The sequence below is a fragment of the Nerophis ophidion genome, linkage group LG04 (genome assembly GCF_033978795.1).
Source record: "Nerophis ophidion isolate RoL-2023_Sa linkage group LG04, RoL_Noph_v1.0, whole genome shotgun sequence".
NCBI lineage: Eukaryota > Metazoa > Chordata > Actinopteri > Syngnathiformes > Syngnathidae > Nerophis > Nerophis ophidion.
In genome coordinates this window covers 5872967-5891552 of record NC_084614.1, presented here as the reverse complement: position 1 = coordinate 5891552, position 18586 = coordinate 5872967, and the positions used below count along the sequence as shown (strand labels likewise).

The following is an 18586-nucleotide window of genomic DNA, read 5'->3' as shown; positions in this document are numbered from 1 at the left end:
CGAATCTTAAACAGAAACAATAGAGTTTGCTACAACAGTTTTGATTACTCACAATCAGATAGTACAAAGTTGGATTGAATCGATATGAATTACAGACTGTCTTATGAGACGAAAGATGGTGCACTCTCGTGAAATAAGAGCGCACACCAGGCTTGGTCTTCCCTTCTTATTCATATGCTCCATGATGGCCTGATTTGTAGCATAACGACTTATGTAACTGTCCAATGTTCAAATGTCGCCCCACCAACTTGGTCAGGGTGACTTGACCTCTTATGTCGTGTCCCTCCTATGGGTGTAACGGTACACAAAAATTTCGGTTCGGTATGTACCTCGGTTTAGAGCTCACGGTTCGGTTCATTTTCGGTACAGTAAGAAAACAACAAAATATACATTTTTTGGTTATTTATTTACCAAATTTGTAAACAAGGGCTTTATCCTTTTAACATTGGGAACACTAAAATAATTCTGCCCACGTTAATCCACATTAAACGGCCTCAAGTTGTTGCTTTGATTAAATAAAATGACAAAACCTTTCTTCTGCATATAAAAAGTGCAACATTAAACAGTTTCAGGTCAACTCATCATGCTTAATTTATAACAGGGGCGGTATAGCTCGGTTGGAAGAGTGGCCATGCCAGCAACTTGAGGGTTGCAGGTTCGATTCCCGCTTCCGCCATCCTAGTCACTGCCGTTGTGTCCTTGGGCAAGACACTTTACCCACCTGCTCCCAGTGCCACCCACACTGGTTTAAATGTAAAAATTAGATATTGGGTTTCACTATGTAAAGCGCTTTGAGTCACTAGAGAAAAAGCGCTATATAAATATAATCCACTTCACTTCACTACAGCATTTGGGAAGCACGTAGTTGACTTTTTTATGTAAATGTAATATTTTTTATTAACATGTGATAGCAGGGACCCTGCCATTCAAAACTAGGCTGCTACATTACTAATGATTCAGGTAACTATAGATGAAAAAATAGTAATATAGCAACACAATGCCCCTAACACACACACACACACACACTCACACCCGCACGTACACACATGCACGCACCTACGCGCACACACCGCAAAATGAGTTAACGTTACAGTAAAAGCTAATTAGCCTTCACCTCAAGCCAGAACTGCGAGCGAGCTGAGCTGCAGATTAACTTTCTAGAACAGGGGTCAGGAACCTTTTTGGCTGAGAGAGCCATGAAATTCAAATATTTTAAAATATATTTCCGTGAGAGCCATATAATATTTTTTTAACACTGAAAACAACTAAGAGTGTGCATTTTTAAGTAACACCAACATTTTTTTAATATAATAAGTCTTTTATTTTAAAAACATTGTTACTCTGAAGCTAACCAATAAATAAAATACTTCTTACCATTAATGCGACTTCTTGAACAGATTCGGTCGAAAACGGATGGATGGATTAAAATGCTGGGGAATGTTTTATATTTTGAATGTTATTTCTAATTCTGATTACCAGTGGAAATAATAATTTCTTATCATGTTAAACAATGTCAGTTAAGATTAATCTGAGAGCCAGATGCATCAATCCAAAGACCCACATCTGGCTCTAGAGCCATAGGTTCCCTACCCCTGTTCTAGAAGGTCAACGGGCTCATAGTGATGTTTGTAATAGTTGTGACTGGGAAGTGTTTTTTATCATTTGGGGAGAGTCCGCTGTCCGCTGCTCACCTGCTAAATGGATATACGCTCGATGCATGCAGTAGCATTGACTAAATCGCTCCGAATACACCCTGCTGATTGGCTGTTACATCGCTCTGAATACGCACTGCTGATTGGCTTTGTATGGAACCAATCAAATTGTGTGGGAGGGACAATGCCTGCTGCTCAGACAGAGGCAGAAAGCAGAGCAGCTTGTGAAGACTTATTCTTACAAACTCGTTCGATACGCCCGCGTGCCGAACCGAAACCCCCGTACCGAAACGGTTCGATACAAATACACGTACCGTTACACCCCTAGTCCCTCCCAATGCATTTAGTTTAGAGGTGACCCTAGGACAGACATTTTCCACTACACTCCCTTTGGGCAAAATTAATTAAAAAGAATAAATAATGTATGTAGAGACATACTGTAATAATGAAGATTAAAAACCAATTACAAACAAAAAATTCAACAACAATAAAAACATTTTTCTCAGGTCCCCACAAGGTCAGAAATACAAGTGTGTGTGTGTGTGTGTGTGTGTGTGAGACCCACCTCAAAGCTGGTCTTGGTGTTGATGTGGTTGTGGATGTCGGCGATGCTCTGGGTGGCGGCGGCCACCTCCGTCTCCGCCTCCTTGAGGTTGTCCTCCAGGGCGGCCATGGCGGCCACCTCGTCGGCGTCCAGGCTGTCGAGGATGGAGTCTCTCTCGTCCAGCAGGAACTGGACCAGCACGCCCACGTCGGACTGGATCTTGTCCTTCAGTCGCTGCTTCTTCACCTGAGGGGGGCAACACGTTCATTGCACCAGGAAGGAAACCACCTCCACTCCTTCAGATTGCCGGTACCAACATTTATTTTTGATTTTTTTCAAAATAAAGGACGCCACAAAAAAAATGGATTGATGTGTAATAAGAGTTTCTAAATGCAATCAAAGAATAATGTTGTCAACAGATAAAATAGTGAAGTTCCCGATTGTAGCTGAGATAGGCGCCAGCCCCCTGCGACCCCTAAAGGGAATAAGCGGTAGGAAATGGATGGATGGATGGGTCTTTTAGTAGTAAGTAAACAAAGACTCCTAGTTGACGTAAGGCAGGGGTCGCCCGTAAGGACCAGATGAGTCGCCCGCTGGCCTGTTCTAAAAATAGCTCAAATAGCAGCACTTACCAGTGAGCTGCATCTATTTTTTAAATTGTATTTATTTACTAGCAAGCTGGTCTCACTTTGCTGGACATTTTTAATTTTAAGAGAGACAAAACTCAAATAGAATCTGAAAATCCAAGAAAATATTTTAAAGACTTGGTCTTCACTTGTTTAAATAAAATAATTTATTTTTTTTACTTTGCTTCTTATAGAAAAAATACAATCATAAAAATGATTTTAGGCTTTTTAAACACATATACGTTTTTACGTTTTAAATTCCTTCCTTTTCTTTCCTGACAATTTAAATCAATGTTCAAGTTGTTGTTTTTTTTGTGAAGAATAATAAATCAATTTTAATATAATTTTTCATTTTAGCTTCTGTTTTTTTGACGAAGAATATTTGTGAAATATTTCTTCAAACATGATTAAAATGTCCCAAAATTATTCTGGCAAATCTAGAAAATCTGTAGAATCAAATTTAAATCTTATTTCAAAGTCTTTTGAATTTCTTTTAAGATTTTTGACCTGGAAAATCTAGAAGAAATAATGAGTTGTCTTTGTTAGAAATATAGCTTGGTCCAATTTGTTATATATTCTAACAAAGTGCAGATTGGATTGGATCAAAATTCTACAATTAATCTTAATCAGGAAAAATTACTAATGATGTTGCATAAATTTTATTTTTTCAAAAAGATTCAAATTAGCTAGTTTTTCTCTTTATTTTTTTCAGTTGAATTTTGAATTTTTAAAGAGTCGTAATTGAAGATAAACTACCTTTCAAAATTTCATTTTAATTTTTTCGTGTTTTCTCCTCTTTTAAACCGTTCAATTAAGTGTTTTTTCATCATTTATTCTCTACAAAAAAACTTCTGTAAAAGGAAAAAAAAAATGTTCGATGGAATGACAGACAGAAATACCCTTTTTTTTTTTTAAATATAGATTTATTTATTAAAGGTAAATTGGGCAAATTGGCTATTTCTGGCAATTTATTTAAGTGTGTATCAAACTGGTAGCCCTTTGCATTAATCAGTACCCAAGAAGTAGCTCTTGCTTTCAAAAAGGTTGGTGACCCCTGACGTAAGCAGTAACATATTGTGTCATTTACATTCTATTATTTTGTCTAAATTATGATTATTAATCCACATGTTCATTTCCTGTTGATATCTGATGACTTCCTGTTTCAACAAACAAACACACAAACAAACAAACAAACAAACAAACAAACAGATAAAATAGTGAACTTGTCTTTTAGTAATACGTAAACAAAGAGTCCTAATTGACATATGTAGTAACATAGTGTCATTTACATTCTATTATTTTGTCTAAATTATGATTATTAATCCACTTCTTCATTTCCTGTTGCTATCTGATGACTTCCTGTTTAAACATACAAACAAATAAAATAGTGAACTTGTCTTTTAGTAATAAGTAGAGTCCTAATTGACATATGTAGTAACATATTGTGTCATTTACATTCTATTATTTTGTCTAAATTATGATTATTAATCCACCTGTTCATTTCCTGTTGCTATCTGATGACTTCTTGTTTCAACAAACAGATAAAATAGTGAACTTGTCTTTTAGTAATACGTAAACAAACAAAGAGTCCTAATTGACATATTTAGTAACATATTGTGTCATTTACATTCTTTTATTTTGTCTAAATTATGATTATTAATCCACTTGTTCATTTCCTGTTGATATCTGATGACTTCCTGTTTCAACAAACAAACAAACAAACAGATAAAATAGTGAACTTGTCTTTTAGTAATACGTAAACAAACAAAGAGTCCTAATTGACATATGTAGTAACATATTGTGTCATTTACATTCTATTATTTTGTCTAAATTATGATTATTAATCCACTTCTTCATTTCCTGTTGCTATCTGATGACTTCCTGTTTAAACATACAAACAAATAAAATAGTGAACTTGTCTTTTAGTAATAAGTAGAGTCCTAATTGACATATGTAGTAACATATTGTGTCATTTACATTCTATTATTTTGTCTAAATTATGATTATTAATCCACCTGTTCATTTCCTGTTGCTATCTGATGACTTCTTGTTTAAACAAACAGATAAAATAGTGAACTTGTCTTTTAGTAATACGTAAACAAACAAAGAGTCCTAATTGACATATTTAGTAACATATTGTGTCATTTACATTCTTTTATTTTGTCTAAATTATGATTATTAATCCACTTGTTCATTTCCTGTTAATATCTGATGACTTCCTGTTTTAACATGCTCTCTTTATACTTCTGTTAAAATGTAATAATCACTCATTCTTCTCTTCTTTGATACTTTACATTAGTTTTGGATGATACCACACATTTGAGTATTGTCAGAAAAGTATTTTAGTTTGATCTTATCCTGAGGGATTTTTTAAAATATTAGGTTTCCTGTGCTCTTATTTTGGCGGCGTCATTTCCTTTTTGTCGTTTTCCGCGTAATTATGGGGCTCTTGGGTGATGGTGTAAACAGCATCTTGTGCGTACCTGATTAAAACTCAAGTTTACGTCGAATATAGCAGGGTTATTCGTGCTAAAATAGCCTAAAAAGTGTTAAATGTAGACTTAACCGAGTGTTTGTTTGGCAACAATGTTTCTGCGTGACGATATAATTCACCCTTTTAATGGCGACACACTTCCTGATACACGGTAGTTACACAATCCCACCACCAGAGGGCGACATAGACCGTGTTTAAATCAACAGTGCTTATTCTCCATTCATTTCTAATGGACTGTTTAAATAGTCCATTTGTATCGCGATACAGAAAAGGGTTCAGCAGTAGACCACATTATCAGCTGGGTCCAAGGTTGCCAACATCAAATCATGGCGATTTCTACCTTCCTGTTGTGACTACCAAGTAAACCTTGGGAAACTTAGCCACCCTGCTAACCTAAACAATCTCACTCCTATTCTCTCCAAATCAAAGCCAACATGGAAGCCTGTCTTATCACCATCAGGATGGTCTGCTCAATGTCAGCTCTTTGAATAACAACATTTTAAGTCAATGATTTTATTACCACTTCCAAACTTGACTTTATGTTTTTAAAGGGGAACATTATCACCAAACCTATGTAAGCATCAATATATACCTTGATGTTGAAGAAAAAAGACCATGTATTTTTTTAACCGATTTCCGAACTCTAAATGGGTGAATTTTGGCGAATTAAACGCCTTTCTGTTTTCGGTCTTTTAGCGATGACGTCCGAACGTGACGTCGCCGAGGTAACACACCCGCCATATTCATTTTCACATTACAACCACCGGGTCTCAGCTCTGTTATTTTCCGTTTTTTCGACTATTTTTTGGAACCTTGGAGACATCATGTGTTGTCGGAGGGTGTAACAACACTAACAGGGAGGGATTCAAGTTGCACCACTGGCAAGAAATCTGCCGCCAGACCCCCATTGAATGTACCAGAGTGTCTGCCGGCGATGCTAAGACAGACGTGGCACAGAGATGTATGGATAACCTGCAGATGCATTTGCAACCATTAAGTCAACTAAATCACAAAGGTGAGTTTTGTTGATGTTGTTGACTTATGTGCTAATCAGACATATTTGGTCGTAGCATGACTGCCAGCTAATCGATGCTAACATGCTACGATACTCGATGCTATCATGGTATTTACGCTAGCTGTATGTACATTTGAAATTAGGTACCCACATTTAATGCGAAACAAACACTTACCAATCGACAGATTTAAGTTGCTCCAGTGTCACAAGATGCGAAAGTCCTGATCGTTTGGTCCGCACATTTTACCGGCGATGCTAATAAGGTACACCCATGCTATGGCCGAATAGCGTCAATAGCTATTCGCTCGATAGCTTCAATTTCTTCTTCAATTTTGTTTTCTCTATCTGCCTCCATACTCCGACCATCTGTTTCAATACATGCGTAATCTGTTGAATCGCTTAAGCCGCTGAAATCCGAGTCTGAATCCGAGCTAATGTCGCTATATCTTGCTGTGGTAACCGCCATGTTGTTTGTATTGGCAGCCCTGTATGACGTCACAGGGAAATGGACAGTCGCATCGCAAATAGCGAAAATCAAGAACTTTAAAGCTTTTTTTAGGGATATTCCGGGAGGTGTAAAATTTTTGAAAAAAACTTAGAAAAATAAAACAAGCCACTGGGAACTGATTTTTTATTGTTTTTAACCCTTTTGAAATTGTGATAATGTTCCCCTTTCGCTGAAACATGGCTGGAACAAAATAACAGTGCAAGCATTCTGATCGGGACAGCAACCCTCAACTATAACTTCATTGATCTATGTCAGGGGTCACCAACCTTTTTGAAAGCAAGAGTTACTACTTGGGTACTGATTAATGCCAAGGGCTACCAGTTTGATACACACTTGCTCAATTTACCTTTAGTAAATATATATATATATATATATATATATATACATAAAAAATGGGTATTTCTGTTTGTCATTTTGTCGTACATTTTTTTTCCTTTTACGGAAGGTTTTTTTGTAGAAAATAAATGATGAAAAAGACACTTAACTGAACGGTTTAAAAGAGGAGAAAACACACAAAAAAATTAAAAATTCAATTTTGAAACATAGTTTATCTTCAATTTCGACTCTTTAATATTAAAAATTCAACCGAAAAAAATGAAGAGAAAAAGTAGCTCATTCGAATCTTTTAGAAGAAATTAAAAAAATAATTTATGGAACATCATATGTAATTTTTCCTGATTAAGATCAATTTTAGAATTTTGATGACATGTTTTAAAAAGCGATGAGGTGGCAACTTGTCCAGGGTGTACACCGCCTTCCGCCCGATTGTAGCTGAGATAGACACTAGCGCCCCCTGCGACCCCAAAGGGGAATAAGCGGTAGTAAATGGATGGATGTTTTAAATAAGTTAAAATCCAATCTGCACTTTGTTAGAATATATAACAAATTGGACCAAGCTATATTTCTAACAAAGACAAATCATTATTTCTTCTAGATTTTCCAGAACAAAAATTTTAAAAGAAATTCAAAAGACTTTGAAATAAGATTTCAATTTTATTCCAAAGATTTTCTAGATTTGCCAGAATAATTTTGGGGAATTTTAATCATAATAAGTTTGAAGAAATATTTCACAAATATTCTTCGTCGAAAAAACAGAAGCTAAAATGAAGAATTAAATTAAAATGTATTCATTATTCTTTACAATAAAAAAATAAATTTACCTAAACATTGATTTAAATTGTCAGGAAAGAAGAGGAAGGAATGTAAAAGGTAAAAAGGTATATGTGTTTAAAAATCCTAAAATCATTTTTAAGGTTGTATTTTTTCTCTAAAATTGTCTTTCTGAAAGTTATAAGAAGCAAAGTAAAAAAAAATCAATGAATTTATTTAAACAAGTGAAGACCAAGTCTTTAAAATATGTTCTTGGATTTTCAAATTCTATTTGAGTTTTGTCTCTCTTAGAATTAAAAATGTCCAGCAAAGCGAGACCAGCTTGCTAGTAAATAAATACAATTTAAAAAAATAGAGGCAGCTCACTGGTAAGTGCTGCTATTTGAGCTATTTTTAGAACAGGCCAGCGAGGGACTCATCTGGTCCTTACGGGCGACCTGGTGCCCGCCTTGGTGACCCCTGTTCTATGTAGATCGGGGAAAAGAGGTGGAGGGGTAGCTGCTGTATTTCAAAACATGTTTCATGTTATCCTGGGACAACTCCCCATCCCGTTCTGCTCTGTGGGCGATCTCTTAGAAAACCTGAGTGCTGAGTTGAAATGCTCTCCCAAAATTCTCTAGTTAATTATCTACAGTCCACCTAAATATTCTGCACATTTGTTCGATGATTTTACTGAATTATTGTCTAGCATCTCCACTGACTTTGACTGCCTGGTTATAACTGGTGATTGTAATTTTCATATTGACGATTAGAATGAAAAGGGCGGAAAATTACTTTTTTACTATTTTAGCCACATTTTAAGTGTCTGAACATGTGAAAGATAAGACTCACTCTAAAGGACACAATCTAGAACTGATTACCACAAAAGGTCTCAATGTTTCTGATGTTCTTGTGACTGATCCTTCATTGTCTGATCATTTCTGTGTTTTCTTTAATACCCTATTTCCTTGAATTGCCGCCAGGGGCGCTAATTATTTTAAAACCTCTTCTTACTCCGGCACTTACCAAAGGCATGCAGTAAAAATTTGAGTGTGATGTAAGGATAGCATCATGAAAAGCACATTTAATAAAAAAAACGTTATTATGGTCTTACCTTTACTTCCATGCCAGCTCCTTCTGATCAAAAGCATCAAAAACTTGTTTATAAAAGTATTCCTTATCTTTCTGCAGTTTTAAAAGTCTCTCTAACTCGATGGAGATCTTCCTTTATTACCTCCTGCTTCGATTGAAAGTCCAGTTTAGAAAACTGCAATCAGACCCCTGCTATCAGTTAGCTCGGCTCCTCAAGTGCGGGCGACGACAGAATTACCCTCGTACAACTCCCTCTCCCGTTCTGCTCTGTGAAGTGAATTATATTTATATAGCGCTTTTCTCTAGTGACTCAAAGCGCTTTACATATCTGAGTTACATTTAAAGCAGTGTGGGTGGCACTGGGAGCAGGTGGGTAAAGTGTCTTGCCCAAGGACACAACGGCAGTGATTAGGATGGCGGAAGCGGGGATCGAACCTGGAACCCTCAAGTTGCTGGCACGGCCACTCTACCAACCGAGCTATACCCGGCAAAAGTGCGGCCTGGAGGCCATTTATGGCCAGCGTGGGTGGCACTGAGAGCAGGTGGGTAAAGAGTCTTGCCCAAGGACACAACGGCAGTGATTAGGATGGCGGAAGCGGGGATCGAACCTGGAACCCTCAAGTTGCTGGCACGGCCACTCTACCAACCGAGCTATACCCGGCAAAAGAGCGGCCTGGAGGCCAGGGCGATCTCTTTATCCCACCGCTGCCACCATGAAGTGTTATAGTATGAATAATACACTGGGTATTTAGGACTGGATCATGCTTTATTTCAGCCCGGTTGTTTACATAGCCAGCATAGGAGTGTTACATCCTAAAAGGTCCGTCGTGCAACCCCCGCGTCATATCCGTAACAGCACATATCACGTCACTTTTTGTCACTTCTTCTGCAGCCGAGTAGTCGCAAGAAGGATCACTAGCGCCCTCTACCACCAAGAGGCGGGAGTCATTTAATGACTCATATTTGACACACGCAGCTATGGTATATTAATAAAACATAGCTGCTTACTGTTTTTTTTTAGCATATTCAATACCTTGGAGCTTAAATCCTACTGAATAGCTCTTAATCTTCTTCCCTTTATGCGATTTCAAATTATTGAAATCAGCCTCTTCCATTTTGAAAATGATGACAGGTGAAGTGTCACTCGTGACGTGACGAGTTTGACCCGGCGGAAATACTAAGCATGCGCTAATTATTTTGCGAGTTTGACCCGGCAGTAATTCAAGGCAGGCGCATATTCAAGGAAATACGGCAAAACACTGATATCACGATACAGTTTCCAGCCTATACTGTTGCCCTCCAAGAAGAGGCTTGATTGTCCGCCAACACAAGTACTGGGAAAGTGAAAGTGAAAGTGTTCTTACCTTGATGTCATTTTTGGTGCGCTGGTCTGCAGAGAGAACTTGGAGGCACTGGGACTTCTGCCACTTCAGTTCCATCAGCCTCCGCTTTAACTCACCCTGGAATCAAATCAGGAATTTTAATATTTTTATTTGAAATGTAGCCTTTTTTTAAGGCTGTATCACGATATCAGTGTTTTGTATCGATTCCTGTCGACAGTTATTTATTATAAGAAAAATGTATTAAAAGCACACTTTTCTTTTTCAAATTTAACTTTTTTTTTAAACTGTATCACGATATCAGTGTTTTATATCGATCCATGTCGATAGTTGATATTTTTTATAAAAATCTAAATATTTTAATTTCAAATGTTAGCTTTTTTAAAACTGTATCAGTATATCAGCATTTTATATCGATCCCTGTCGACATTTATTGATATTTTTTATAAGAAAAATTTATTAAATGAACATTTTTTTTTTCAAATGTAACCTTTTTTAAAACTGTATCACAATTTTAGTGTTTTATATCGATCCATGTCGTTAGTTATTGATTTTTTTTATACGGACAATTTATTAAATGAAGATTTTTTTTTTTCAAATGTAACTTTTTAAAAAAACTGTATCACGATATCAGTGTTTTATATCGATCCATGTCGATAGTTGATATATTTTCATAAAAATCTAAATATTTTAATTTCAAATGTTACCTTTTTTAAAACTGTATCAGTATATCAGCGTTTTGTATCGATCCCTGTCGACAGTTATTGATATTTTTTATTAAAAAAATGTATTAAATGAAAATGTTTCTTTTCAAATGTTACCTTTATTAAAACCGATTTTAGTGTTTTATATCAATCCATGAAGTTAGTTATTGATTTGAGTTAGTTATCTTTTTTTCTGCACCATCAAGGTATATATTGACGCTTACATAGGTTTGGTGATAATGTTCCCCTTTAAAGATGTTACCGTGCTCCCACTGATGGGCTAACCTGGTGCAGAAAAGCAAATAAACAATAAGAAACAACTTGTAAAACCCAGTCCAGATTAGCAGCAGGTACAGTATAAAATCAGAGACAGTTCTTGTTCTTGTTTTGACAGTTCTAACATAAGAGTGAGAGTCCAGTCCATAGTGGCGTCTGCCTCACAATACAAAGGTCCTGCAGTCCTGGGTTCAAATCCAGGCTCGGGATCTTTCTGTGTGGAGTTTGCATGTTCTCCCCGTGAATGCGTGGGTTCCCTCCGGGTACTCCGGCTTCCTCCGACTTCCAAAGACATGCACCTGGGGATAGGTTGATTGGCAACACTAAATTTGCCCTAGTGTGTGAATGTTGTCTGTCTATCTGTGTTGGCCCTGCGATGAGGTGGCGACTTGTCCAGGGTGTACCCCGCCTTCCGCCCGATTATAGCTGAGATAGGCGCTAGCGCCCCCCGCGACCCCGAAAGGGAATAAGCGGTAGACAATGGATGGATGGATGGATGCACCTTATTGCTTTTTTATATCCTGCACTACCATGAGCTTATGTAACGAAATTTCGTTCTTATCTGTGCTGTAAAGTTCAAATTTGAATGACAATAAAAAGGAAGTCTAAGTAGCAGCCAATGGTGTGGCGCACCAATCATTTCTATAGTTAGAAATGTTAATGATGTTGTATTATGCCAAGGTAACCCACTTAATGACCTTTTTTTATGTTGTCTTGCAAGACCCCGTGTCACGTGACCTCAGACCTGACACCTCATTGGCTGCTTCTGAGACAGGATCCATTGCTTCAGTCTTCATTTACCAGAAGTGAGTCTTGGCTTTTGGAGCAGCACATTTTTCAACACTTGAATTTTTTACACTGATTTTAAAACCCAGTTTTGTTTTTTTTCAATTAAATTGTCAGCATAATTTGATGTACAAAAATTCAAATTCAGTTACAATTCAGTGTCAAAAAAAGATTTCGTAATAAAAGACTTAGATTAACTTATAATATTACGAATGTTTTTTCTTCGTGGACTTGCTTTGTCAAGGAAAAGTCCAACGTTTTGTTTTTGCTCGGACTGGAAGTACTGCTGGTGGTGCTCAAGAGCCAAAGCCTACAAGATATCTTAGAACGGACCACATGGAACTTAACGTACCCCACGTTCCGACCAGAGACCTACTGTACGTTTGAACCTTTTCTATTGAGTACTATGGAATGCTCCACCAGCACATTAAAACTCATATACATACTTTAGCTTTCAAATAGACTCTTTTAGACCAGTTGACCTGCCGCTTCTCCCCCGCGAGGAAAATTACCGGAAGGCCGCCGACAATCCCTACCAGATACCAGTCTGGAGGAGACGCTAGCTGTTGTAAGTGGACCCCTCCTCCATGACCTGGATGGAGACCTCATACCACCCTCTGCTCGTCCCCCGAGGGTCCGGACTCTCACATTATCATGAATATTTTGCAAAAACTGTGGTTTGTGCAGCACGTCTAGGCACCAAGGACTATTAAAACAATCTTTGACTGAGGCATTTAATCTTACCTTCATGTCGTCGATCACTTCTGAAACCAAGGAGACTTCGTGATGTCTGGAAAACAAAACAAGAGCAGTCTAAACATCTTTTGTTGACATGCACGAGCGGCCATGACACTTAGTCATTGAAAGATAGATCCTTGTTTTTATCCACACAACACACGCCGTTATACAGCATTATTCACATGTGAATAACAAAAATACATTCTATTATACAGCATTATTCACATGTGAATAACATAACTACAGTCTATTATACAGCATTATTCACATGTGAATAATATAAATACAGTCTATGATACAGCATTATTCACATGTGAATAACATAAATAATACATTCTATTATACAGCATTATTCACATGTGAATAACATAACTACAGTCGATTATACAGCATTATTCACATGTGAATAATATAAATACAGTCTTTTATACTGCATTATTCACATTTGAATAATATAAATACAGTCTAATATACAGCATTATTCACATGTAAATAACATAAATACAGTCTAAGATACAGCATTATTCATATGTGAATAATATAAATACAGTCTATTATACAGCATTATTCACATGTAAATAACATAAATACAGTCTATTATACAGCATTATTCACATGTGAATAATATAAATACAGTCTATTATACAGCATTATTCACATGTGAATAACATAAATACAGTCTATTATACAGCATTATTCACATGTGAATAATATAAATACAGTCTAAGAGCTGTAGAAAAATGGATGATGGACAGTCTATTATACAGCATTATTCACATGTGAATAACATAAATACAGTCTATTATACAGCATTATTCACGTGTGAATAATATAAATACAGTCTATTATACTGCATTAATCACATGTGAATAATATAAATACAGTCTAAGAGCGGTAGAAAAATGGATGGATGGACAGTCTATTATACAGCATTATTCACATGTGAATAACATACATACAGTCTATTATGCAGCATTATTCACATGTAAATAACATAAATACAGTCTATTATACAGCATTGTTCACATGTGAATAATATAAATACAGTCTAAGAGCGGTAGAAAATGGATGGATGGACAGTCCATTATACAGCATTATTCACATGTAAATAACATAAATACAGTCTATTATACAGCATTATTCACTTGATTGACACAAAAAACACTTCCGTCTTGTACCAATAAGTACTATTACACCCCTAGTGTCATAGTGTGTTTTCTTATTCTCTGGCAGACCAGTTGCGTACAAACAACTGTAAATCCCAATCATCCACAATATTTATGTAAGACAAGAATGCAAATGCCTTTTTACGTACATTCTAAATAGTAAAAAACTGCTAGTAGGAGATGGCTAATAATGCTAGTAATTTGGATGAGTCTATTACTCGGCCTGTGGCTGAAAAACCGTATCATGATATTAGTGTCCGATATCGGTCAATATTAATAATGGTTGATTAGGCCCTGGGCTGATTTTCGGTAAGTAAATTCCATCCATCCATCCATCATCTTCCGCTTATCCGAGGTCGGGTCGCGGGGGCAGCAGCCTAAGCAGGGAAGCCCAGACTTCCCTATCTCCAGCCACTTCGTCTAGCTCTTCCCGGGGGATCCCGAGGCGTTCCCAGGCCAGCCGGGAGACATAGTCTTTCCAACGGTTCCTGGGTCTTCCCCGTGGCCTCCTACCAGCTGGACGTGCCCTAAACACATCCCTAGGGAGGCGTTCGGGTGGCATCCTGACCAGATGCCCGAACCACCTCATCTGGCTCCTCTCGATGTGGAGGAGCAGCGGCTTTACGTTGAGCTCCTCCCGGATGGCAGAGCTTCTCACCCTATCTCTAAGGGAGAGCCCCGCCACCCGGCGGAGGAAACTCATTTCGGCCGCTTGTACCCGTGATCTTATCCTTTCGGTCATGACCCAAAGCTCATGACCATAGGTGAGGATGGGAACGTAGATCGACCGGTAAATTGAGAGCTTTGCCTTCCGGCTCAGCTCCTTCTTCACCACAACGGATCGATACAACGTCCGCATTACTGAAGACGCCGCACCGATCCGCCTGTCGATCTCACGATCCACTCTTCCCCCACTCGTGAACAAGACTCCTAGGTACTTGAACTCCTCCACTTGGGGCAGGGTCTCCTCCCCAACCCGGAGATGGCACTCCACCCTTTTCCGGGCGAGAACCATGGACTCGGACTTGGAGGTGCTGATTCTCATTCCAGTCGCTTCACACTCGGCTGCGAACCGATCCAGTGAGAGCTGAAGATCCCGGCCAGATGAAGCCATCAGGACTACATCATCTGCAAAAAGCAGAGACCTAATCCCGTGGCCACCAAACCGGAACCCCTCAACGCCTTGACTGCGCCTAGAAATTCTGTCCATAAAAGTTATGAACAGAATCGGTGACAAAGGACAGCCTTGGCGGAGTCCAACCTTCACTGGAAACGTGTCCGACTTACTGCCAGCAATGCGGACCAAGCTCTGACACTGATCATACAGGGAGCGGACTGCCACAATAAGACATTCCGATACCCCATACTCTCTGAGCACTCCCCACAGGACTTCCCGAGGGACACGGTCGAATGCCTTCTCCAAGTCCACAAAGCACATGTAGACTGGTTGGGCAAACTCCCATGCACCCTCAAGAACCCTGCCGAGAGTATAGAGCTGGTCCACAGTTCCACGACCAGGACGAAAACCACACTGTTCCTCCTGAATCCGGCGAAGCCTCCTCTCCAGTACACCTGAATAAACCTTACCGGGAAGGCTGAGGAGTGTGATCCCACGATAGTTGGAACACACCCTCCGGTCCCCCTTCTTAAAGAGAGGGACCACCACCCCGGTCTGCCAATCCAGAGGTACCGCCCCCGATGTCCACGCGATGCTGCAGAGTCTTGTCAACCAAGACATCCCCACAGCATCCAGAGCCTTAAGGAACTCCGGGCGGATCTCATCCACCCCCGGGGCCTTGCCGCCGAGGAGCTTTTTAACTACCTCAGCGACCTCAGCCCCAGAAATAGGAGAGTCCACTACAGATTCCCCAGGCACCGCTTCCTCAAAGAAAGACGTGTTGGTGGGATTGAGGAGGTCTTCGAAGTATTCCCTCCACCGATCCACAACATCCGCAGTCGAAGTCAGCAGAACACCATCCGCACCATACACGGTGTTGATAGTGCACTGCTTCCCCTTCCTGAGGCGCCGTATGGTGGTCCAGAATCGCTTCGAAGCCGTCCGGAAGTCGTTTTCCATGGCTTCCCCGAACTCTTCCCATGTCCGAGTTTTTGCCTCCGCGACCGCTAAAGCTGCACACCGCTTGGCCCGTCGGTACCCGTCCACTGCCTCCGGAGTCCTATGAGCCAAAAGAACCCGATAGGACTCCTTCTTCAGCTTGACGGCATCCCTCACTGCTGGTGTCCACCAACGGGTTCTGGGATTACCGCCACGACAGGCACCAACAACCTTGCGGCCACAGCTCCAATCAGCCGCCTCGACAATAGAGGTTCGGAACATGGTCCACTCGGACTCAATGTCCCGCACCTCCCTCGTGACATGTTCAAAGTTCTCCCGGAGGTGTGAATTGAAACTCTCTCTGACAGGAGACTCTGCCAGACGTTCCCAGCAGACCCTCACAATGCGCTTGGGCCTGCCAGGTCTGTCCGGCATCCTCCCCCACCATCGCAGCCAACTCACCACCAGGTGGTGATCGGTAGAAAGCTCCGCCCCTCTCTTCACCCGAGTGTCCAAAACATAAGGCCGCAAATCCGATGACACAACTACAAAGTCGATCATGGAGCTGCGGCCTAGGGTGTCCTGGTGCCAAGTGCACATATGGACACCCTTATGTTTGAACATGGTGTTTGTTATCGACAAACTGTGACGACCACAAAAGTCTAATAACAAAACACCACTCGGGTTTAGATCCGGGCGACCATTCTTCCCAATCACGCCTCTCCAGGTTTCACTGTCGTTGCCAACATGAGCGTTGAAGTCTCCCAGTAGGACAAGGGAATCACCCGGAGGAGCACTTTCCAGTACTCCCTCGAGTGTACCCAAAAAGGGTGGGTATTCTGAACTGCTGTTTGGTGCGTAAGCACAAACAACAGTCAGGATCCGTCCCCCCACCCGAAGGCGAAGGGAAGCTACCCTCTCGTCCACTGGGTTGAACTCAAACGTACAGGCTTTGAGCCGGGGGGCAACCAGAATTGCCACCCCAGCCCGTCGCCTCTCACTGCCGGCAACGCCAGAGTGGAAGAGGGTCCAGTCCCTCTCGAGAGAACTGGTTCCAGAGCCCTTGCTGTGCGTCGAGGTGAGTCCGACTATATCCAGCCGGAACTTCTCTACCTCGCGCACTAGCTCAGGCTCCTTCCCCCCCAGTGAGGTGACGTTCCACGTCCCAAGAGCTAGCTTCTGTAGCCGAGGATCGGACCGCCAAGTGCCCTGCCTTCGGCTGCCGCCCAGCTCACAATGCACCCGACCTCTATGGCCCCTCCTATGAGTGGTGAGCCCATTGGAGGGATGACCCACGTTGCCTCTTCGGGCTGTGCCCGGCCGGGCCCCATGGGAACAGGCCCGACCACCAGGCGCTCGCCATCGTGCCCCAACTCCGGGCCTGGCTCCAGAGCGGGGCCCCGGTGACCCACGTCCGGGCGAGGGAAATCTGGGTTCATTTCGTTGTAATTCCATTGAAGTCTTTGAGCTGCTCTTTGTCTGATCACTCACCTAGGACCTGTTTGTCTTGGGAGACCCTACCAGGGGGCATGAAAACCCCCAGACAACATAGCTCCTAGGATCATTGGGACACGCAAACTCCTCTACCACGGTAAGGTAGCAGCTCAGAGAGGAGGGTAAATTAACCCGAAAAAATGAAAATGAACTTGATAACTGTGTGTTTATGTTCACGTTTGCGTATAGGCGGGGTTGCTAGCATCACAAAGTGGCAAACACAGGAAAAATGATCAAAAAACCAAACGCCGCCGCACCAGGGTGGGAATATTTTGGTTAGAGCTGCACGATTCATCGACATTGAGGTTTTGAATAGTGCGATGACGTAACTGCGAGAGACGGGATTTGCTTTCCTCCGCCATCACCGCCATTTGAGTGACATGACATGTTCGCCCATGGGATTTGTTGAGGAGGAAAGATGCGACGCTCTCAGCATTTGAGTATGTGGCGTAACATTTTGCGTGTTTAATGGGGGGAAATTCCCGTTAATTCCGGGTTATCAGGGATTTTTCAGAACATGCTGGCTTGAATGTCCAGGGTGAGTGGAGTGTGTGGATGGTGGAACGGTTCAAATCGGATGAGAAATGAGGGATATGCAGTAGGTTGTAGATTTCCTATTCATTGTCAACGGTGAGAATATTTTGGGAAAACCAGGAATTTTTAGAAAGGGAAAAATGTCGGGATATATCGGAAGAGTAGTGTGTGTGGATGGTTGAAAGGTTAGAATCGGGTTTAAAAGTAGCGCAATATTTTGAACATTTAGGGCAGGGGTGTCAAACTCAAATACAGAGTGGGCCAAAATTTTAAACGGAACAAAGGTTGAACAAATGAACCTTTTAATAGGGACCCAAACAAGTTTTGCATTAAATATTGAACAAGCAAGGCATATATAACTTTAGTGACATGCAAAATCCATCCATCCATCCATCTTCTTCCGCTTATCCGAGGTCGGGTCGCGGGGGCAACAGCCTAAGCAGGGAAGCCCAGACTTCCCTCTCCCCAGCCA

At 40.6% G+C, this 18586-nt stretch overlaps 1 protein-coding gene across 1 annotated transcript in view; it reads right to left on the bottom strand.

Annotated features, from left to right (window-relative positions):
• Positions 1–18586, bottom strand: part of trim47 (tripartite motif containing 47) — a 49714-nt gene that overhangs the window by 15195 nt on the left and 15933 nt on the right. The window contains exons 3-5 of the mRNA XM_061896830.1: positions 12871–12916; positions 10385–10480; positions 2218–2442 (exon numbers count right to left, since the gene is read on the bottom strand). Coding sequence (XP_061752814.1) covers positions 2218–2442; positions 10385–10480; positions 12871–12916 — 367 coding nt within the window. The remainder of the gene's footprint in view (positions 1–2217; positions 2443–10384; positions 10481–12870; positions 12917–18586) is intronic.